General features: G+C 38.5%; 2 protein-coding genes and 2 non-coding genes across 7 annotated transcripts; 2 read left to right on the top strand and 2 right to left on the bottom strand.

Moving 5' to 3' along the window:
• Positions 1 to 550: 550 nt before the first annotated feature.
• On the bottom strand, positions 551 to 15,456 carry LOC105354337 (serine/arginine repetitive matrix protein 2). Of its 4 annotated transcripts, none has more exons than XM_023956471.1 (13): positions 15,209 to 15,456; positions 14,052 to 14,266; positions 13,498 to 13,637; positions 12,694 to 12,796; positions 11,463 to 11,634; positions 7,343 to 9,757; positions 5,591 to 6,588; positions 5,211 to 5,319; positions 4,925 to 5,070; positions 3,476 to 4,240; positions 3,308 to 3,351; positions 3,088 to 3,154; positions 551 to 2,160 (listed from the first exon to the last, which is right to left on the bottom strand). In XM_023956471.1, exons 3-13 carry the CDS (start codon positions 13,611 to 13,613, stop codon positions 2,089 to 2,091), a joined length of 5,007 nt encoding a protein of 1,668 aa, XP_023812239.1. In that variant the 5' UTR covers positions 13,614 to 13,637; positions 14,052 to 14,266; positions 15,209 to 15,456; the 3' UTR covers positions 551 to 2,088. The 4 variants fall into 4 exon arrangements, with proteins under 4 accessions (XP_023812239.1, XP_023812240.1, XP_023812241.1 ...); XM_023956472.1 differs by lacking the exon at positions 15,209 to 15,456 and adding an exon at positions 14,832 to 15,193; XM_023956473.1 differs by lacking the exon at positions 15,209 to 15,456 and adding an exon at positions 14,836 to 15,193.
• Positions 15,457 to 15,998: 542 nt separating this feature from the next.
• stac3 (SH3 and cysteine rich domain 3) lies at positions 15,999 to 20,208 on the top strand. The gene is made up of 13 exons (XM_011476865.3): positions 15,999 to 16,306; positions 16,961 to 17,001; positions 17,440 to 17,518; positions 17,789 to 17,945; positions 18,094 to 18,191; positions 18,362 to 18,422; positions 18,734 to 18,831; positions 18,967 to 19,036; positions 19,196 to 19,245; positions 19,333 to 19,415; positions 19,507 to 19,558; positions 19,631 to 19,768; positions 19,890 to 20,208. Exons 2-13 carry the CDS (start codon positions 16,994 to 16,996, stop codon positions 19,995 to 19,997), a joined length of 1,002 nt encoding a protein of 333 aa, XP_011475167.1. The 5' UTR covers positions 15,999 to 16,306; positions 16,961 to 16,993; the 3' UTR covers positions 19,998 to 20,208.
• A 1,065-nt stretch (positions 20,209 to 21,273) lies between these two features.
• LOC111947705 lies at positions 21,274 to 21,387 on the top strand. Its single transcript, XR_002873597.1, has one exon. It is a non-coding gene; the product is annotated as a U5 spliceosomal RNA (small nuclear RNA).
• Positions 21,388 to 22,877: 1,490 nt separating this feature from the next.
• Positions 22,878 to 22,991, bottom strand: LOC111947704. The gene has a single exon (XR_002873596.1). It is a non-coding gene; the product is annotated as a U5 spliceosomal RNA (small nuclear RNA).

Genomic DNA, 22,991 nt, shown 5'->3' with positions numbered 1-22,991 from the left:
AACACATAATTGGAATAAATCCTTAAAATTTGTAGTTTAGTGGAGCTTCACCTGTTTTTTGAGACATATTCATGTAGTTTTGACTTTGTCTTTGCTTTGTATTACTTTTAATTTTGTCTCTACACATTTGATCCATGTAATAGAATATAAAAAACGTTTGATCTCAGTTTTTGCAGTAAAGATCTTCTACTCATAATTGAAATTTTAAGACAGTATAAGGTTCATTGTGAAAAAAGAAAAAATATGAGATCAAGTAGTATAAAAAAAATTATAGTTAAAAAATGCTCACAAAAGGCCCCAGACTATATCCTAGGCACTTTGACATTGGGAGTTGGGTCATTGGGAGTTAGACCCACTAGACAGTGCACTGAACTTTTTTCTTCATTGATTTGTGATCTTCGCTGGTTCCATGGATTACATGAAATCCTCTCCACCTTTATCATGGTAGGGAGAACACGTCGATGGTCATCTTGACCCCATAGGATAGCAGCACAAGGGTTAATAAGCTGAAACGGGATCAAATTTAGAACAAAAACCAATACAAGTTCCATTTAGTGTAAATAGTTTAATATTAAATAAAAAAGGACTCCCATATAAAAAAGAAAGCTACAGTCCACAATTTAATCTGTTCTTTTAAACATAAGTATTGAAAGCAATGGGAAAAATGAGAAAAATAATTACAATTCCAAGAAAAATTCACAATTGTTCTCTCTCGTCTCTCTCAGACCATATAAAATCAAACACATTAACTGTACATATGTACAAATTTCCATGTGTAGAAATTGCATATTCTCCTTTTGTATTTCAGTTTTATTTTTAAGTGTAGCTCAGTGCCAAAAATCTTGGGGCGGGGCAGTGAGTGGAGAAGAGCTCGAATAGTGACTTTGGGAGACAGAGATTGATATCACTCCAAATCCACAATCTCCAAAACACAGACTCAGCAGATCCACATGAGACAAAAGTGTCACTCTCTGTCTATGAGAATACCTGGCATCCATCCCACCAATCAGAAGGGCATACAGTACTTCGTATAAATCTAAAGGTTCCTGGAAAACTTCAAATTCCCAGTAAAACCCATTTCATACAGATTTACCTTGTAGCTGAGGGCTGACGACTTTGGGGTGCGTTTTTCTTGAAACATTTTCAACAAATCACAACAAAGCTACGTGTAATTATCCACAAGTAACAGTATGTGAAATGTCTACGGGTTACCAAACTACCAATCAGAAAGATGTTACAGATCTTGTTGGAGGCCCTGGCACAACATAAAATAAATCAACAGGTTGTGCAAAAAAATACTTCAAGTTAATGTTTTTAATCACAAAAAGGAAACACAAAAAAAAATGAAAGGAATCGTATCATTTTTCTGTGTGGTCAGTGGTTGGTGTAAACTGCCAAAGAAACCTCATCTTTTGAGGCCGACTAATTTCTCTGGCTCATCTTTTGAGGTTATTTCACACTTTTGAAAGAAAAACACAGAACTTTTTTCTCATGTTTTCCCACTTTTGTGAAAACTTTACAGACGTCCTATTGATATACAACACCATCGAAACACAACAGCAAAGACAGACAGGTTCTCCTGTGCTGTCGCAAAAATAAATTTGACAAAAAGTCAGTCAGTAGGGGCTCAGCAACAGCACTGTTGTCCAATACACTCAAACATACAAAAAACACACTCCTCGAAACATATTCAGACACACTTAAACAGAGAGCATCGTTCAAGTAGATGGGCTTTCATCCTGACTCACAGTAAACCACTAATGAGAAGGTAACAGTACATGTTTGTTATTTTGATGGTTTTCATCAAGACCATTCTAGCATCAAATCACCTAATTGAAAAATCTTTGATCACAACATCCATTATTTTGTGACCCAAGAGAAAACCTAGTGAAAAAATATCCACAAAAAATCTTTTTCACTTAAAAAAAAATCATATGACCACATATTTCTCCTATGTTTTTTTTTGTAGTGGTTGCCATAGCAATACTTGACATGACAACATTATCAAATTAGTGCAGTTGGGCTTCTTTTAAAGAGGAGAGAGGAAAGATGCACGGATATGGAGAGGCTGAATGGTTTCTCCACCTATCACTGCCTCAGAGACCTGGCGCCTCTTCGCCGCCTCCCCCGCACTGACCTCTCAGGCTTCAGGAGCACAGTCTGCAAAAACACAACGGATCAACACTTAAAACAAAAAAATGGTCCAATCATTCTCAGATCAATTTCATTGATAGGGACAAAAAACTTTATTCTTCTGCTTAGTTAATAATTAGTCCCAGTGAAAAAAAAAAAAAACCCTTTGAGATTTTCACAATAAAAGTTCTTGAAATGTTTACATTTTGGGGTCTACAATCAAACAATTAAGCAACTCAATTAGATCATCGTCTGACTAAATGTATTGCTTCTGAGCAGAGCATAACTACACCATACCATCATGCTTCTGACGTCCAGGACAGATAAAAAACCATGAAACATCTTTTGTTGTTGCTTCTTAACAAGACAATAAAAGGAGAGATCTGAAAAACTCGCTCTCATTTAACAAAAAGCTTAAGTCACAGATCCACAGTATTTTTCAAACAGAGAAAAGGGACAGGTATATATAAAGGATACACGTCAGACCCCTGTTCTTTGCAGGTTTTAACAAATGATAATTAGTACAAAGCAAGTTCTGATGAGGTAACAGACATGTTAACTTTGTGGCACAGCTTTAGTGCTTTGAGAGTTAGCTGGAAGATGTGAGCACGGATTCACTGACATTTTAGGTCATTTGAGGTCGGTCATAAACAAGGAAAAAAACAAAAATGTGAGAGGAAAATAAATAAATAATTTAAATAAATAAATTATTTAAATGTCATCACTTTAAATACTCTATTGTAACGCAAATCATTTCAATTATAAAATAACCATTAATAACATCAAAATCTTTGTGATTAAAGCATCCTCCTGTATTACAATACTCTGAGCTACCAAAAAAGGGTAAATGTCACAAAAATAGAAACTTAAAATAAAAATGAAAGAAAAAAAGAGTTTTCACAGCTGTGGAGGAGAACTAATTTGTGTTTAACAGATGGAAGTGGTGGGTCTTACTGCGGCCTTGATTTCTTCAAGTGCTGTAGCATCCATGTCTCTGAAGTCTTCCAACACATTCTGTAGCCTTAAAATAAGACAAGACAAAAACAGTGAGTGTTAATGATTGGTCAATTAAGTACATTTTAATGCCTAGTTTAGTGATCAGTGAGGGGATTCAAAAGCTATGTAATTTTGAGTTTTTTTTTGTTTGTTTTTTAACATTTTAAAGGCAACTTACGTTTGCTTCCTCTTCCTTCCTCTTCTCGCTCCTCCTGCTTGATCCTTTTATAACAGAAACACACATTGGTCACAACAAATGCAGTGACTTGCATCTCAGCAATAACAGATACTCCTCTGGTCCTCCTATTCAATTGTGTTAATGGAAATGTCTTCCACACAGACTCACCACTCCCTGTCCACTGTCCAACACTGTTTCAGTTGTGTCCTGACCGAGCCTCTCGCTGCCTCCATCCCTGGGGCTGAGGTATCCTGTATGAGGGAGGTGCCCCTGCTGATCTGACTCCCCCTCCACAAAGGGACAAACCGCTCCAGTAGATGCAGTGCAGTCAGTCTTGGCTTCCTCCAAAAATATAGGTGCCAGTGGAGGCTCTAGGTGGACGTGCCCCTCCATAGCTGTTTTCCTTTGTAAGGGAGATGTTTGCCCGTCCTCTATGGGCTTAGGTGTCCCTTGGGCAGGGGAATGTGCTGTTGCCTCCAAGTTGAGTCGCGACAAGTCTGGATTGCGTAGAGAACAAGCCCGGCGCGGGCTGAGGGTGGCTGGGGAACTTGCCTGAGGGAAAGTTGAGACGGTGGTTGATGGGAAATGGTGTTCGACGGGGAAGGAAACCGGCGGTAAGGCACAGAAGGGGGAAGTTGGGTCAGTTGGCCTTAGCTGGCCACCGTCTTCCTGCTCTTTTGCACTGACCTGAAGGAAAGAGGTATAAATGGTGTCCATGAAAGAAGTGTAGGGGTCAATGACAGGCTTGCCCTCTGATCTTTTGTGAGGAAGTGGAGTGGATTCTGGTGCAGGAGACGGAGTTAGAGCTGGAGCAGGACTTGGGGTGGCTTCTGGAGCAACTTCACTAGCTGGTATGTCTTCTTGGCGAACAGGGCTCTGGGTTTCCTGCAATAAATCTGACTTTTCCCCATCAGATGGTGGTGCAAGATTAAGCTAGAATAAGAGGAAAATATATGATTTAAAACACAATCACAACCTTCATTCTTAAAGAAACACTCAAATCATTTTTGAGCTAATTTAAAATTAAATTTAAAATTTAAGCCAATTTCAATGGTCTTTTAAGTATGAATATTTCATTTTAGCCAGCAGCACCCCCCACCCCTTGTCCTCCCTCTTGCTTAGAGCTCTGTTTACAACCTCTCCTGCTAGCTTACTGCCCCTTATACCCCCAACCTAACAGCAACAAAAATGGCGAGCAACATTAGAGCTATCCAGCCGTCCAGTTTTGAGCCAGATTCCAGCTCAGATGAGGAAAAAAAAGATGGACATGGATCTAGTCATCTACAAATGAATGGATCAGAATGGTACAGAGCAGCACCATTGTTGGAACGCCGATTGTAGCACCTTTGTAACTACTACAAGCTTTTCATCTGCCTTTTTTTTCGTCTGATTTACAATTTTGATAAAAAAATACTCAGAAACACAATTTTAAGCTCAACTTTCTTAATTTATGTCCTCCATCATCTGAAAAATGCCAGAAGAATATGTTAAAAACGTGATTTTCTTTAAAAAGCATTTTCTCATGACACAGGACTGAAGATATGCACAATGTTTTGTAATCTTTTTAGTTACACTCACTTTATAAATAGAACAAACATGCTCAGTTTGTGTGCCTACCTGTATACTGTTGAGCAAATTGATGGCTCCATCTGGACCTTGGAGTAGAGACATGCCCAAAGCAGAAGCTTGGACAGGGGACAGAAGAATTGAGCCCGCCTCCATCCCTAACATGTTTGGTAGGCCAGTGACACCGGAAACATCTCCTATAAAGAGACAGACTCCTGAATACTCAGTCACAACTACAAAAAAATTGCAATGTTTTAAGTTTTTGAACAAAAAGGTAAAATGTATTTTAAACAAACATTTTTTCCCCAGAGAGATGCATATTAAGAGGTGGACTTACCTAGTAGAGCAGGATTTAGCAAAGTAGGCAGTAACTGTTGAAGTATGGGGTTGTCTTTGCCTTGGAGAGCGACTGGAATGAGGGTTTCAACACCGGCTTCACTAGTTACCTGAAAAAAGGAGGACAAATTACCTTTTTAAAAACTTACAAGATAATGAAGAAAGAAATTCTGACAGAGACACAGGTGGTTTAAACAAAATATACAAATGATTTGTTCCATTTTGTAAAGCTGTTGATTAATAAAATCTTTTTGGGCTTAAAAAGATGGACCTCTGAGCAAACTAAAGACCAACATGGAGAAGAGTGAAGCATTTACAGGAACTAGATCTCATTCTGGGGAGTTTAGGGTTAGGTCAAAGGACAAGGGGGTGGGATCCTACCTGAGGTTGGGTGTGCTGGGTTTGCTGTGCAGGAGCTAACTGGGTATTTGGAGGAGGGTGGAGCTCAAGAGAGCTCAGGGCAGCGGTGAGCAAGGCAGGGTTGAAGGGCAGGAAGGCTGCTGGGGGAGGAGGAAGAGTGGCAGGAAGGAGCAGGGAGTGCAGGGCTTGAATAGGACCCTCAGCTCCTGCAGTAATAGGAAGAAGTCCCTGCGTGAGTTCCAGGAGCCCGGGACCTGTCAGAGAGGATGGCTCCAGCAGGCATGAGGTCTTATCCAGAGCAAGGCCATCCAAGGTTGTAGGGATCTGTTGTGAATGCTGAATAGGAACTTCCAAGCTGACCTGACTCATTTGGCCCAATGCAGACAGGGGTAACAAAGACGGCTGCTGTTGTCCAAGTAGCAGAGATGCCATAAATAGCGCCTGAAGACTGTTTTTCTCAGATAAATCCAGATCCTGCCCAGCTGAAGGGGCTGAGGCTGACATAAAATTCTGCAGGCCCATCAGGTTTAGTGGTAGCTCCCCTTGGGTGCCACTCAACAGTGGCAACAAGGGAAACAGAGGATTGCTGTTAAGCTGCTGCTTTTGTTGCTGATCTTGGAGATTTTGTTGTGCGTCTTGCATTAATATCGACTGCTCCTCTGGTGGCTGCGACTCTACGAGATTTTGCTGTGGCTGTGGTGTAACAGAAGCAGGAGGTGTCTGTGCATTTTGCCCTCCCATCCACAGCCCACCCAGGGGCAACAAAGCCAAGAGTGCAGGGTCCAAAACAGATGGTAGACCTCCAGTAGAAGACAGTAGCTGGAGCAGCTGATCCTGGTTCATGAAAGGGAAGGCTTCTGCCAGAGGCAAGGCAGCCATAGATTCAGACACAGCTGAAGGGGTAGGAGGACTGTGACGGTCTTCATGGTGTGACAAGACAGCAGACGTGGGACTAGAAGCTGCTGAGCGTTTGGTCAATGTGGAGGACTTTGGGTCTAAAAATCCATCCTCCTCCGATCCTGGAAACAAAAAAACAAAAAAGACAAAAAAAACACAAGTCCTTAACTGTTGTTTTGGATGACATATCATTAAAAAATGTTTTGTCAAACGTGTCTGAAGACAGATGTTTTCATTTAAAAAAAGGGCAATCACTGGGTTGAAATAACAGTAAAGGACAGGTCTTAAAATATAAATGGATACAGGAATTTATTAAACACAACAACAAGCTGTAGTACAAATAATAAAAATATGTTTAAATGACTACCTCTCTTAATAAAATGCCTCCAAAACCAGAATTATGCTTTTTTAGAAGAATATTATCACAAAAAAACAAAGAATGTAAAAGGTCTTTTTGAAAATCTTAGATTAAGTGTAATTTTCCCTAATTTTTTATTCTCTTAAAAAGGACATGTAATCAAAACGTAAAAAGAAAATTATCCCAAGCACTTACAATCTGAAATGCAAAAATAATGAAAGATTGATAAAAATGTATAATTTACCATTCCTCATATCTTAATATTTTTTATTTGAAACCAAAAACTACAATTGTGTATCCTTGTTTTTTTTAATGCCCTTTCTATTAAAGATGCAAATTAATTGGTTATAATTTCCTGTGCACTTTTAATGTAGTATTTATTATTCTAGTTGTAAATTTTACCATGGTAAATGATTGATTTAATATGACCAAAGAATCCTTTTTAAAATACCTTTGTACCAGAGACAATAACAAATAAAGTACCATCTATCCATCAACTTAGACTAGAGTATTCTTACTTGCAGTCTGGTTTTCTGGGGAAGACATCTGAACGTTGGTTGTGTCGTTGGGGGGGTTGCTGTTCCCCTGTGTCACAGTGGAGGATGCAGCAAGAAAGGCTAAGACATGGTTGCTAAGATCGAGAGGCTTTGGAGAGGAGGGGATCGGCAGCAGAGCGCTGCCTTGACGCTGACTCAGGTCCACTGACGTGGTTGTGCTGTTGCTACCACTGTCTGCTGACCCAGCCCCTTGTGGTGAGGGTACCTGTGAAGACGCCTGGGACACAGAGTCTGATGTTGGAATGTGATTATCAGCTGATTGTTGCTTGTCTGTCGGCGATGAAGTCATCTGCTGAGTTGAGCTACTGCTTTGGAAAGCTAAATTTGACTTGGGAAGCACCGCTGAGGGGGAATGCTTTTGTGGAGGACTCGATTTATTAGATTGAGCAGGAGACACAGACAGCGATGATGTGAAATGTGGGGATATGTGAGGGGATGAAAGTGGCTGTTGCACCAAGGGTAGAGGATTAGTGTTATCTCTTTGGAACGGGGACTGAGGCTGTGGGAGTCTGATGTTGGCAGAAGGAGCTGGAGAAGATGATGACCGTTTGGGGCTCTGTTTACTAGTGTGTCCACCTCCTTCAACAGAAACAGTTCTGGACTGAGCTAAAGCGGAGTTGGCAGCTGAGGCATTGGTTTGTGCATTTTGCACACTCAACAGATGTAAGAGAGCAGACAAAGGCTGGGTTGGAGGATCTAAGCTTAAGGGTGAAGGTGTCAGGCTTGTAGTGAAATCCAGAGCCTCGTTTGGCCGAACGGTCCTGGAAAGGTGTGCTGTGTGCCGCGATGTTTGGACTTTGGCCATATGTCCGGGGACGTTCTGGTTCTGGTTATCCACCGATGCAGAACTCTGATTCTGCAGCGCTGAGGTAGAGGATGAGTGCAAAGGGGAAGGATAGGAAGAGGAGGAGGAGGAAAGGTTGATAACTACAGCATCTTCTGGTGGAGTTCTCCGTGATCCATTAGGCAAGGCCTGTGTGTCTTTAAGCATTTTGAGGACTGTGGGAGACCGCCGTTGTCTCTTCCTGTAAGAAGCATTTTGTTCTGCTGTGGGGGGCAGGTGAGGCAAAGTGGAAGCCAGGGATTGGGCCAAAGAGTGGGAGGGGGGAAAGAGAGCAGCAGAAGCTGCAGCGAGGGAATGGGAAAGCCTAGCAGAAGCAATACAAGGGGAGTGGCTGTTATGTAAAGTGCTGTTAGTTACCTTTTGTTGCTGTGGTGTCTCTTTCAAGACATTCAGAGAAGACAAGCTCCCTGGGGGGGTAACTGCATTTAAACCCTGGCCCTGGGTTATCTGGTTAGCGAGCTGAGCCTTAGCGGCGGCAGAGAGTAAACTGCTCGCCGGGAAAGAAGCTGGGCGTGGCAGCTTGCCTTGATGGCTATAATGGTGATTCAGTAATGGCCCAAGAGGTAAACTAGAGGACGATGGAGAGTTCCCACCAAACCCTGGAGTTCCTGCGCTAGCAGTTGGAAGCATGATAGTCTTCAAGGGTTTAGAGGAGACAACATGAGAGCTACTGCTACTGAGAGTGGTCAGTAGGGAGGGATTTGAAATGCTGAGAGGGTGGTGATTATTAGTGCTGTTGCTGCCTGAGTTTTTAAATTGCTCCAAAATGTCTTCAAGTTTGTACTTGGGAAAATGGGGGCTGGGGTTTGGGGATCCACTGGGGACTGGGGACCGTGGGGAGGAGGTGGTGGATTTCCTCCTCTGACGCAAGTTGCTTCCCGTCAGCTCTCCTCCCTCTGGTGCTGTTGGGCCTCCTCCCTGCCCGCACAGAGAGGAAGGAGAGGCTGAGGGGTGGCGGGATCGCTGGTGAGGGGATGCACTCAAACTATGAACAGACGGAGAAAGGGGAGTAGAAGGAGAAAGAGGAGGAGCTCCCACAATGACAACATGGGGGTGATGAGTATGACTCTGTGCTCCTCTTACAGCTCCACCAAGAGCAATAGGGGAAGAGGGTGGAGGTGATGAAAGGGCTCCTAATCGAGGAGAGCTTGGAGCATCAGGGGTTTTGGGTGTTCGTTGACCTTGACTGACTTTCTGAGGTGTGGGGGTGCACGGAGACCTTGGAACAGAGCTGTGAGCTATAAATGACGAGCTGGACGAAGAGGTGGAGGATGTTGGGAGAGTAGGGTGGTGTAGTTTTCTAGGATCTAGAGCATGATGAGAGTTGGTGCCTGTATGAAGCACAGAGGGGGAGCCATTGTAAGGACAGATGAAGTGGTGGGGAGATTTTGGACTAGCACAAGGATTCGGGTGGAGGTTGTTGTGGAATCGAGCCGAGACTGGCTGGAGCTTTTGAAGAAAACTTCCATGATCGTCTTCTTTCCTTTCTGCAGGTTCTTGTTTTGGATCTCTGCTGTCCCCTTGACCCACATCTGAAAGCATTAATAAAAGATGAATTTTTATTTTTATTTAAAGCACAACATCACATCATGACTGAAACTGTAAAAAGGTCTTGTGCTCTTACAGTGTTAAATATGTTGTCGTTTTTTACATCAGTACGCACATTTCAAATGTAAAGCATACGTGACAAAAAAATGTCTCTAATTGTAAGAATATTTTGCCTTTGGAGAAGATAAACCAGCTCAACACAGCAGAGGAAACAATACAACAGCAAGAGTCAAACCTGTTATCACATGTCTTTGGTCTTTAAAAAGAGTCTCAAGATCGCTAATTAAATTTTAAAAAATGTATTTAAATGTAAATAAATGTATTCTAAAGTGACAAATATATTTCTCAATTTTATAATGGCCTGTCTAAATAGCAGTCTCATCTGATACAGATCTCCCAATCCTACATGCATTTTACAGGCACACACAGCTCAAATATCGGTTTTAACAAATAAATATTTTGAAAAATCCATATTATGTAATGTGGATTTTCTTCTAATTGTAAAAAATGTGTTTAAAGGACAAAACAAAAGGGGCATGCTCTGTGATACTTAAAAACAATAATATCATATAGATTGGTCCCTCAGTACAGTAAACCCTTGTTTTTACGTTCCAAAACGAACCCGTGATAGGCAAAATCCGTGAAATAGAAACCTCTATTTTTTTTTTACAATGATTATACAATTAAATTACTCTATTATAGATTGAAAAGAAAGAACAAACCATTTTACAGACTCAAGCATTTGTTTCACAAATAAAAGTACTTTAGAAACGTTTTTTTCAACAAAGAACTTCTGTACTGTACAATTTTAATCATCAATGTGAACAGAAGGCTTCAAATTGCAGAGATTAGCCCCGCCCACCGCGACCTGAGTAATTGGATTAAACGGGAGGAAATTTAAAATGATTATGAAAAAAATACAAAGTACAGTCGGACAAATAGTGACTCAGGTGTATTTCACTGTTCTTCAGACTGAGCCACTGCATCCTGACTCTGCTCTGCAGTGTTTTCTTCTTTTGAAGCCCGCGGTGCAGCTGTGTTTGTTCGGGAGAAGAACATAGTGATAGGCAGTTGTCGCTCTTTTTTCTGTGGGTTTTAGAGAAACTCGAAAATGCAAGATGACTTGCACGTACGTGTTGTAAAGTTGGCAAGCTGATTTACGTACGTGTACATATTAAACTCCAACGTTATTGACGCACAGGTAGAGAAGAAGCGGAGTGACTTTTTAGCCAATCAGAATGCAGAACACAATGCACAATACAAATGAAGTAGCGAAACCGTGAAAAGTAAACCGCGTTATAGCAAGGGATCACTGTATACCACGGTTCACCTTTTGCTGTTTCACAGATTTTTTTTAGACCAATTTTGCATGCCCTTTTTAAAATGTTTTTCTTTCCAGAGCACAGCACTCTGCGTTTTGATTAGCTGTTGACCTACACATTCAATCCCCTCTGTGCCGTGTCTCCTGAAAAGAACATGTTAATACATTCAGTTTTCCAAACCTACATAGATCTTTGATCGAGAGGAGATCTTTGTTATCATTCTGTAACAATGGACTTATTTTTCAACAAAGATTTGGTCTGTGAGAGTTGAAACAAGAGAGAAAAGTCTGAAAATGTTCATGTCTGTCCGAAGAGTGTATAAAGTATACAGTGAGGTGTTTTTCCATCTCTGTGCTTTTAAAGTTACCTGGATGATGAAAATTGGCAAACGGATGCTGTGAGCCTTGCATGCTCCGACACAGAGCAGCCATCGCCACCACTTTCCTTCGATGATTGCACAGTTTGGTCATATCCTGCTCTGGTTTACCTAAAGGCTGACTGCGATGTTCCACTTTCACATCTATGCTGAAGTTGAAAACCTGCAACGTTCAAAATGACAAAAGGGTATGACAGATTTAAAGAAAATAATGCTAAAGAAAGATGGGGAACACGTGCAGGTTTCCTACCATCTTTAGTAATTCAGTTAGAGGAAGTAATTTAGATTCATGAAACAAAACAAACAGTAGTCTGGAGAGAATTTACAAAAAGGCTTCATGTGATGGCAACCATGAATATGAAGGGATTCAAGTGTTTTCTTAAGTTCAGAGTAAGATCAAATTAAGTTAAACTCAGAGAACCCATGGAAAGCAGTAACATTCAGGTCCTTCACCTGTGAGGGACTAGAGTTATTGCTATTAAAATGGTGTACTCAAACCTGCCAAACTTGGTTTTATAAAAAAAGACCAGAATTCACTTGCCCCACTGCAAAAACAGAATCATTAGGAAGTAAAAATACTTGTTTTAAAAAAAAAGTCTTATCAAGAAAGTTAGAATTAGAAAAAGTAGGTATTATTGGACATTTTAACAGAAAGTTATTTGGCATCAAGCACCTTAAAGCAAAAACATTAAAGTTACTGTTGACCACAACATAGCACCTGCCTTTAAAATAATGTTTTAATTCAGGACATACTAATGAAGTGATACTGGATATGCTGTGTACTTATTACAGAACTTTAATACATTTTTTGTTGAAATTTCAGCTTACTGAAGCATTTCAAAGTCCCACTCCAACTTTATTTTTTATCCATTTTCAAAGCGTTCCCAGTGGTCTTTTAATTATGATTATGCAGTTTTTAGCCAAAATGATAAAAAGCAGCATAATCATAATTAAAAGATCACTGAGAACAGTTTTACAATAGATAAAAACATAGTTAGGGCGGGACTTTAATCTTTGTGTCTTTTTTTTTTTAATGGAAAGACACAGGATGTCAATTCATCATCATGACAACTCATAATCAAGGACAGATTGTTTATGTTACCAAACAGCACTGCTTAATGGAAAATAACATTTTTACTACAATATTAAATGTACAAATGATTATACCACTTCCACTCTAAACCATAACAATTATCATCGTATTCAGTGGAGTATATTGTACCTTATTGAGGATAAGTGGACATTCCAGACCACATTTGCAGGTACCATCAGTCAACAGATAGGCCTTGACCTCTTCTAGAGTGGAAAGGGCAGCTCCACTGGGACTACAGGAAGAAGGAAGGGACATATTTCAATCAAATAAGCAGAATAATGCACATCTTGGCATACATTCAGCTTTAACAAAAGGTATATAAACTCAACCAAAAAAACAAAAAACAAATGTAAACTTTACCCAATATAAGTACTGCAGCAAAAGTATGAAACAAACACACTCACAAAAAAACAAGGAAAATCTATTAATTTCTTAAAATTGCAAGTTATAAATCCCACATGTAATCCATGATCATAATCACAAATTATACTAAACCCTAAAATTCACATGGCTGCAGTCACTTCATAACATTTTATCAATAGTTTTCATGTTCAACTCTTTTTTGATCGATTTCCCTTTTCACTGGCTGTATTACAAAATTAGTTATAGATTGAACACATTTAAAACTTGTCATGTTAAAATTATTAATAATACAAGAATTTATGATTCAGTATTATTATGAAAATGCAAAACTCTTGGAAGTTTAAATATTGTTGAAAGACCAGAAATATTAACATAGATACTGATTTGATTGATAAACAAAAAATAATCCCATTATATTGGAGTTTTTTTTTTTAAATACTCTGAAGTGAAAGGAGTAAAAAGATTTAAAAATCAAAGCATTGTTATTTGTAATAGGTTTTAATTTTAACAACAAAACTGTTGACAAATCACTAGTAAGCATCAGTCACAAGATATCTTGCGTCAACATACCTGACATAGATCACCTTCCCTCCTTCCATTCTCCTCTGCCAGCCAATGGGGACATGTATTGCAGCGGTGTGGACCCCATCCTTGTCCCCGCTGACAGTCTCACTGCCTCCCATCATTTTGTTGCTGTGGCCTCCAAGCTCCTAGAAAAAGTATGAGAAATATTGATTTTTGTGTTGTTTTGAGTAAATGATGGAGAAAAGAAAAGTGGAAAAGATCTAATCAGTAGGATAGCACTAATGGGGACCTAGCAGGAGGGTTATGGTGGCACATTTACACACGTTTTTTTATCTGGACAAAAAAGCAAAAATCATTACATTCTGTTTAAAGACATCACGTTTAAGCTACCTTTTCACCCTTAATCTCCAACAACACCCCCTCAAGATACATACTCATGTGGCACCGAGGAGCTCAGATGAGACTCAATTCAAAAAGTAAACAAATATGCACATACAAACTGAAACGAGGGGTAATGTAAACCATTAAAAACACATTTTCTAAAGTCAAAGAGAAACAATTGTTTTACTGTTGGAACATAAAAATGGCATGTCAAATACCTTGTCATCTTTGAAAAGCCAGGATCTGTTTTGGCTATGGTATCCACAGTCCAATGAGCATGCTGGTGGGTTACACCTACTGCCAGTGAAAACTGACTCCTCCAAACACTTGGAATTTATTCTCCCAGAAGAAAGTACAAACTTTCAGGCTAACTTTTAACGGTTTCGACTGTTTGGATCACATCAGAATAGAAGCTTAAATGACGAAGCAAAGCCTGCAAAGAAAAGATAGAAGCCGATTATGTAACCTGGCAGAGCGAGAATTGCAAATACATCTGCCAATTTTTGATAACTGATCTCAGCCAGACATTTTTGAAAACAAATGGTTAAACGAGATGCAATGGTCTTCAAAGGGAGACAATTATCAGAGACCAGCCTAGGAGGCACTTTTAGTAATTAAAAAGGGTGTGTTTCTGGGTAGGCCCGTAGTTTGCAGATTTGCTAACTAAAATTGACACAACTGCTCCCAAAAAGCAGCTAAAACAAATCAAACAACAACGAAATTAGTCTAATAACAAACGACGGAGTTTACGACGTGTGTGGCAAACAAACACTGAAATATTTTACACTGATGACACGGCAGCTAGCGTGAAAGCTAATAGCCGGGCTAGCAGGCTAAGACTACTTTGTAGTATGTTGTCGTGACAGCTGTCAGGCGCACAAAACACTCTGATGCAAAAACTCTTGTATTAGCAACGGTTACAAGAGGCATCCCGTGCAAAACATTGTCTCGAAATAAACACAACAACTTTCCTATTCGAATTACTATGATTCACTTACTTACAGATATCCGTTAGAGGAGGTAGCCACAACAAACAACAAATGCTGATTAACCTTTTTTGCATTAAGCTCCGTGTTGGCTAAGTTTTGAAGTCTCCGCTTTTGGATCGCGGGTGAATCAAGTTAGCTAGTTAGCAAGGCGACTAGCCAGTGAATGTTTTGAAAATGGTTGGTACTTTCAACAATTAAGCGAGACTTTAACCATTACATAATCTAATTCACGAATTAGCGATGTTAACCAGCTATCAAGATTTACGCAACGTCTGACCGTCAGGTTTAAAAACAAAGAGCAGTAGCGCTTCATTTCACTGCGCTTGAGTTCCTGGGTAACCGCTACGAGCTATGCTAGTTAGCAAAGCTAAAGGACTGAAATTTACTTGGTTCTGGAGAGTCCCAGCAAAACCGAGGGATGTCCCGCTCCCCGTCCACAACGATCCGGCCGTTGCTTTTAGTCTCCGTTCTGCTGAACCGTGTGGAATTCACATTCAATTCAACAACCATAACGACCTATGTGATCCCAAATTCACATTTGCTCCTTGTGTTTTTTTTCTTTCCCTTTTTCTTACAAATTCCAAGCAAAAGAAAAAAGAAAAAAAAATAATAATGGAGTTTTCTTTTGGGCATGCGCACTCAGCGCGTCAGGAATATTGTACCCAAAATGCAACGGGACCTTTGTAACGCTTGTCTAGCGCAGGTTGGAGCGTCCTGACAGAGGACACTGCATATATATCTATATATCCATTTATATCTATATCTATATAGATATATATGCATCTACATATCTATATATCTAGATATATAGAGATATAGATATGTAGAGAGATTTTAAACTTTAAAACCAAGTCCAGATGACATCCCCTAAACCTACTACAATGGAACCAACCTGGATGAATGAGAGTCTTCATAGACATACATATAGAGATATGTATATAGATAGATATAGATATAAAGATCTATATCTATCTATATACATAGATAGATAGATAGATAGATAGATAGATAGATAGATAGATAGATAGATAGATAGATAGATAGATAGATAGGGGGGAGTGTGTGTATCCCCTTTTCCTCCCGACTCAGGCTTAGTGAGAGATACTCAGCTGTTGCAAACTGTCAAGTTCACTCAGTAATGCCAAGCCTGCCATGCACAAAAATACACACACTTGGGCATCCATAAATAGTTAGATCTTTCCAGTCCCTTTACACTATTTTGTATATTGGCATATGTAAATATATATTACTTTAGTGAGGTTACATTCAAAGTGTAAAATCCTCTGAAGCGAATATCAAGAAACCACAAATAGGGGACCAAAGGCCAAAAGGCCTGAACTGACAGGACATTTTGGGCGGCTGCTTTGTTGGAGTCAGTAGCACAGATCGTACGCCACACCAGTCATCGTCTTTTGCTCAAGACCCACCATAGAGTTTTGACAATATACTGGATTTGTAACTTCCTCCGTGGTCTTTCACTTAAGGTAGGCTACCATTGCATATATAAACAATGCCTGTTAATAACCATTTCTGTTTCTGTTCTGTAAGTAGATTAAATTTGTTAAGTGAATTGTTCACCACTCTTAAAATCTGTGTGGTTTATTTAAAACAATTTTGTTCAAGATGATAGCTTGGATTTCGTTACGTTTTTTTTCCTGACTAGAAAAAAATCCAAAATTTAGCAATTATGAGATTTCAAAACCCAAAAAGAGTTTGGGTAAAGCTGTAGGTGACAATTTGCAAAATCCAAGTTACACTGTCAAACACAAAATAATGAAGCATATTTGTTTTGTTTTGTTTTTTTACAAAAAATTTCTTTCTGTATTTGATATTTCAACTTTTGCTGTGTGAAATTGTAGGTTGGTTAATATAAACATGCGAAAGTAAATCTGTGGCTAAATACATTTTACATTGGCATTTGTCTATTTTTAAACACTGGCAGTCATAAAATCCTAAACATAGAAACGTAAGGGAGTGATTATATGAACTCTCACAATTAAAAAAGAAAAGAGGTCCTTTCAGATGTACATAAAATATAATATTTTATAAACCAAAGTTTTTATTTTATTGAAATCATTTAGAAATTCTAAATTTTAAGTCAATCAACCCCATGTCAAACGTTGTTCCATTATTTCTAGGTTGGAAAGTGTTGACTTTGTCTGCATTGCATCATGGATCAGTGAGTACAGATCCACTCATCATTTGTTCCGTCAGTGTCAAAATGTTATAAGCTTGTTAGTTATCAATTAACTTAAAACTCAACTTGATAAGTGATACTATTAGAGATCTTTTTTGCAATGAGGTCAAAGTCTACCTATTAATTTCTATAAAATAATTAACTGAAGTTATTTTATAAAATTGTATCGTTTAAGACGAGTGTCTTTTGTAACTTGGAGTAGATTTTTCTTCTGATTACATGGTTTCCATGATGCTTGTTTTTTTTTCCCTAGTCTGTCATGGTAAAATAAGTTCAGTAAGTTCTCCTTTAGTGTCATTGCTGAATAAACATGCACCAGTAGTAAACCTTTGAGTTTTATTTATTAATTCCAAAATTGTGTTTTTTTCCCAATCCGTGGCTTCGGCAGCTTATAGTTTTTTCCACGTTTATTTATCTCAGGGAGGATGACAAAAACTCTGTGGATATTCATGACAATCCTCCAGTCCCTGACAATGTAGTGAGGGAGGAGGGAGACACAGTGAGTGACAGCACCATGCCAACCACCCACCATTAGGGCCATTCCCAGGATGTTTAAAATAGCCACCAGTTGGAACAAGGCTGCAGTCCACTGTCAATTCTGAAAATATGACCTCAGATTTAGATTTCCCTGAAGATAGTTTTATACATGTAGTCTAGACAGTTTGTTTCATTGCCAAAACTCTGACTCATACAAATCGAGATTCTTTATGAACACCACCCTTAACATGTTTCACATTTTCTGCCTAAGCTGTTTCTGCTATTTCTCAAGGTCTACTTCATATATGAAGAGGAAGTTGAAGTGGAGGAAAAGGAACCAGAACCTCCCCCGGAACCCATTCTTCGGATCAATGACAAACCCCACAAATTCAAGGATCACTACTGCAAGAAACCTAAGTTCTGCGATGTCTGTGCTCGCATGATAGTCTGTATGTGCTCACCAGGATACGCAAATACACAACCAGTCCTGTTAAATTTCCCAAAGAAATGTGTTTAGATTGACTTTTCATAGTGATGCTATTTTCTACATCAAAATGATGTGTGACTTTTACTGTTTTTCATTTGCACATCTTGCAGTGAACAACAAGTTTTGTCTGAGGTGTAAAAACTGCAAAACCAATATCCACCATTCATGCCAATCCTATGTCGAGTTCCAGAAGTGTTTTGGCAAAATTGTGAGTTTTATTCATCATAAAAAATGTTATATTTTACACTGATATCAAAGAATATGCAGTCAAATAGATAGACAGTCAATAAAATCTGTGCAAACTCAGATTATTGTGTTTTATAATTCAAAGGCTATAAACTCTTATGAATATTTTATTTTTTATTTTTGTGTTTCTAGCCACCTGGATTTAGAAGAGCTTACAGCTCCCCTTTGTATGGCAGTGACCAACCCGATCCAAGTGAGTCCAGAAAAGTTAGCTCAAAATAGACATGATTATCATAATCACTATTTTGAAAAAAAGAAAGTTACTTGTGTTGGAAAATTGCTGTAGCTGATTCAACAATATAATTGAAATAAAGAAAAATTACACCAGTTTGTACAGAAAATCTCCTTTTGGCTTAGCATAAAAATTAGATTACATCTTCAAAGGTGACATCTAACCTGGACTGTAGGCTTCTGCATTACTAGTCTTTTTAAATATTACTATCAAGCAGTCAAAATTAAATAGATAAATTATTGATTCAGCTCAATAATTTTGCATTCCACCAGATAATCCAAACCGGAATGACCCCGTCTTTGACACCCTGAGAGTGGGCGTCATAATGGCAAACAAGGAGCGCAAAAAGAATGAAAACGACAAAAAAAATGTGAGTGAAGTCTTCCTGTCTCAAACCTAAATTTAGAGTATCAACAAATGATGATGTAAACACTTTACAATGTTTGTGTTCATATAGATGAATAAAAAAACTCAGAATGATAACTCAGTTTTACTTTCTCTCTAGTTGATGATGATGGAGGAAGAGGAGGAGGAGGAGAACCAACAACCCAAAGAGCATGAAGAAGGAGGAGAAGGTATAAATTAAAACTGTTGGTTACTTGCCTTCTGTGGGAAAAATAACTAATATTTTCCTATGAAAATCATAAAAACTACAAAATTTAACCAGCAAACAGAAAATACTTGGTGGACATAGTTTATTTTACACAGTGATTTGTGAATTCTGGTGAACACAGGGAAACCTGAGGATAAAAAAGAAAAAGGAGGAGACAAAGCAGATGACAAGGTACAAACAAAATTATAGCCAATCAATAAATACAAGTTGACAAGAAGCATCTTGTAGGTATAATGTCTAAAATGTTCTTATTAACAGAGTAAGGGCACATTCACCGGATCTCACTATTACCTAGCTCTGTACCGCTTCAAGGCCATTGAAAAGGACGACCTTGATTTCCAGTATGTTTTGTTAGATGGTAGCAGTTCTTTGCAAATGTTCTTTGTTTTGAAAGTCTTTCTCAAAAATACCAATTGTGTGTTTTTGTGTTAGCCCTGGCGATCGGATCATAGTACTAGATGACTCCAATGAAGAGTGGTGGAGGGTGAGTTCAACTTCTTGAGTTTTAAAAACAACCTTTGCGCTAGGGTTACTGTTTAGGTCTTAATTTTTGCAGGGGAAGATGGGCGAGAAGACGGGCTACTTTCCAACAAACTACATCATAAAAGTCCGAGCATCAGAGAGAGTTTTTAAGGTGACCCGCTCCTTTGTGGGCAACAGAGAGATGGGACAAATTACCTTAAAGAAAGATCAGGTAGTGTTTGAAATTTAAAATGTGTGTGACTGGACACTACATGCTTTGTTTAAAACTGCAAAAAAAGTTACACTGCCTTGAGATGTGGATGAAATGTGCACTGACACAATTTATATTCCAGATTGTGGTAAAGAAAGGAGATGAAAAAGGGGGCTACCTGAAGGTCAGCACCGGACGCAAGTTGGGCTACTTCCCTGCTGATTTGCTCGAGGAAATCACTGTGACATGAATTCAGGAAAATGTAACTGTAACAGGACTGCAGCGCATGTAACATATGTTTTCTGACTGTTAGTTTCAGGTTGGATATTCTACAGACATTCAGCGTGGATCTCCAGTGGGGTCTCTTAGGGACCCTCAACAAATTAAGGAGAAGATTTTAGATCAAACCCAAGACTAAATGCTTTGCAAAGATAAATAAATTACTATAAATCATTTTCTCATGTTGTGTCTAAATAATCTATTTCTTTTGCAACGTTTTAATGGGAATTTTTTTTTCAATCATAGATGATGATATGGTGCCTTGCTCAATATTTTATAAATTCCAGAGGTTTGCACATGAAAGTTGGACAATTCTTTCAATAGCTCCCAAACCACCTGACCCAAAGATATGAAACCTATGCCGAATTGTTATACTGACATCCCAACATCCGACAAACCACTTTGTTTTGTAATCAAAGATGTTATATATTTTTTATGAATTTTAAACCAAAATTCCATAGGTTTGCATATTAAAGTTGGTCATCTTTTTCAATAGCACCCAAACCGTACGACCCAAAGATATGAAGAAAAAAAATTCTACTTGGGGCACTGGAGGTGTCTGCGAAAACCTGATGCGACACTGACAAATTGAAATGTAAATAAATTGATATTACAACTAGTAAACCTTCCGAATTTTTTTTAATATGCCCTTAAGTAATTTAAAATCTTGGATTTTTCAGCGCACTACATGCATCATGTGAAAAAGACAAAGGGGCGTTACCAACGATTAGGCAAATATCTGACGTTACAAATTTCCAACAATACTTTTGCTGGGTTTAGTTGCATTTCCGATTGTAAACAGCAGTAGAAATAGTATTTAGGAAGTTCAATCCACTACAATAGAAATTAGTAATCATAGTGTACGTAAACATTAAAAAGGGATTAAATAATATATTTTTTGACCGACAATTATGACACAAAGTCATAATACCTCAAGTCAGATAGTTTGTTGTTGAAATTAAATACACTTTCATGATTTTACGATTTAGGATTTAAAGTGGCGTATCAGCGAGCAGAAAAAGATCATGTGACTCGTACCCACAATACCATGCGCGTTCCCTCGATCTTTTGACGAAAATTACGCAGTTAAAATGACTCTTGCTTACAAAGAAGTGCTAAACCGTAATAAATAGGATTAGGATTATTAAAAGACAAATAGAATCTGTATGTTCTGATTCATAATGCAAACCGACATAGAGAACATCATGTCCGGGAATGACGTGGGTCCTTTTTATCGACAACAGTCAGCACTCTTGTTTCTCTTCAGATCGTATAAATCTTTCGCCTTTTACTAAAGATTTCCGTGGAGAGGAACAACAAGAGTTTTACTCAATTTTTTGATGCCCTGCTAACGCGGGGCTTCCTATCATTGTTCAAAGCAAAGAGATTTACAATCCAACAATATCAGGACGACGTATTCTGTAATCATCGGAGCAACGTGCTCAATTAAGTTGTGTGTTCCGTCGAAAGGTACCATATAGACACAGTCAGTCGGAGAAAGGGTATAATGGTGTCTTTCTAGAGATTTCAAATGTGTCCTTACTGTAATACCCTTTCTGCGGTTAGTGACACTCAGTGTTATGCAACCGTTAATCGAATCCCCTGCTGTACTGCATACTTTCACTAGAGGGCGCTAATGAGACATTCACCTCACATTCACACCAATTTGTTTTGTTATCAAATATGTTACATATTTTATATGAATTTTAATATCAAAATTTCATAGGTTTGCATATGAAAGTTGGTCATCTTTTTCAATAGCTCCCAAACCGTACGACACAAAGATATGGTGTGTCTGATGTTGGGATGTCAGTACAACAATTCGGCATAGGTTTCATATCTTTGGATCAGGCTGTTTGGGAGCTATTGAAGAAACGATTAGATTTTATATGTGAGCAGCTGTTATTTTAAATAAATTTAAATTAAATTTAAATAAATAGTAATGTAAGATTTGTATCATCTTTAATTCCTAAACAAATTGGCGTGTCTGATGTAGGTTTGTCAGAAGAACAAATTGGCATAGGTTTCATGTTTTTGGGTCATGTGGTTTGGAAGCTTTTGAAAAAAACTGAACAGAATTTGCGAATTGCAGGGGTTTTTGTATAAAAATCTAACATAATTTCTTTATAAAATGTGTGTATGTTGGAGCCATATTTTTTTTAATATATTTGCAATCATAACATCACATGGTTAGGAAGCAATAAAAAAACAGTTTCCTTATAAAATAGTGAGCAACTATGATTGCAAAACTTTTCCCATTAAAAAGTTGCAAAAGAAATAGATTATTAAGACACAAAATGAGAAAATGTTTCATAGTAATGTATTCATTTTTATTTTTGCAAAGTTAAATTCTTCTGTAATTAATACCAACTAATAGACTACATCATCTGTATACTTTTTTCAAATTAAATGTATTTATTCATACACAAACCAAGTTAGCAAACATTTGAAATGCGCATACAAAAAACTAAAATAAAACGTTCTCAATGAACGGTCTATCACAGTAAACAGTACAGCGTGGACATTTTGTTTTCCACGGCGCTTCTTGTGACTGATAATGCTGTTGGCAACGAGGTGAATGTCTCATTAGCGCCCTCTAGTGAAAGTATGCAGTACAGCAGGGGATTCGATTAACACTGAGTGTCACTAACCGCAGAAAGGGTATTACAGTAAGGACACATTTGAAATCTCTGGAAAGACACCATTATACCCTCTCTTCGACTGACTGTGTCAATATGGTGCCTTTCGACGGAACACACAACTTAATGGAACATGTTTTTCTAGTGAATACAGAATTCGTCGTCCTGTTTTCGTTGGATTGTCAATGTCTTTGCTTTGAACAATGATAGGAAGCCCCGCGTTAGCAGGGCATCAAAAAATTGAGTAAAACTCTTGTTGTTCCTCTCCACGGAAATCTTTAGTAAAAGGCGAAAGATTTATACGATCTGAAGAGAAACAAGAGTGC

This window comes from Oryzias latipes, chromosome 7 (genome assembly GCF_002234675.1).
Source record: "Oryzias latipes chromosome 7, ASM223467v1".
Lineage (NCBI taxonomy): Eukaryota > Metazoa > Chordata > Actinopteri > Beloniformes > Adrianichthyidae > Oryzias > Oryzias latipes.
The sequence above is the reverse complement of the archived record's forward strand: the minus strand, read 5'-3'. Positions and strand labels throughout refer to the sequence as shown.

Bases quoted from the DNA above. Each gene is read 5' to 3' on its own strand.
- LOC105354337 (XM_023956471.1), bottom strand. From the start codon at position 13,613: ATGATGGGAGGCAGTGAGACTGTCAGCGGGGACAAGGATGGGGTCCAC. The intron at 5,071-5,210 runs GTAAGTCCACCT...GTCTCTTTATAG, and splicing joins GCTAAATCCTGCTCTACTAG to GAGATGTTTCCGGTGTCACT. The intron at 2,161-3,087 runs GTAAGACCCACC...GTGTTTTTGCAG, and splicing joins TTGAAGAAATCAAGGCCGCA to ACTGTGCTCCTGAAGCCTGA.
- stac3 (XM_011476865.3), top strand. The intron at 19,246-19,332 runs GTACAAACAAAA...TCTTATTAACAG, and splicing joins GAGACAAAGCAGATGACAAG to AGTAAGGGCACATTCACCGG. The intron at 19,416-19,506 runs GTATGTTTTGTT...TTTTTGTGTTAG, and splicing joins AAGGACGACCTTGATTTCCA to CCCTGGCGATCGGATCATAG.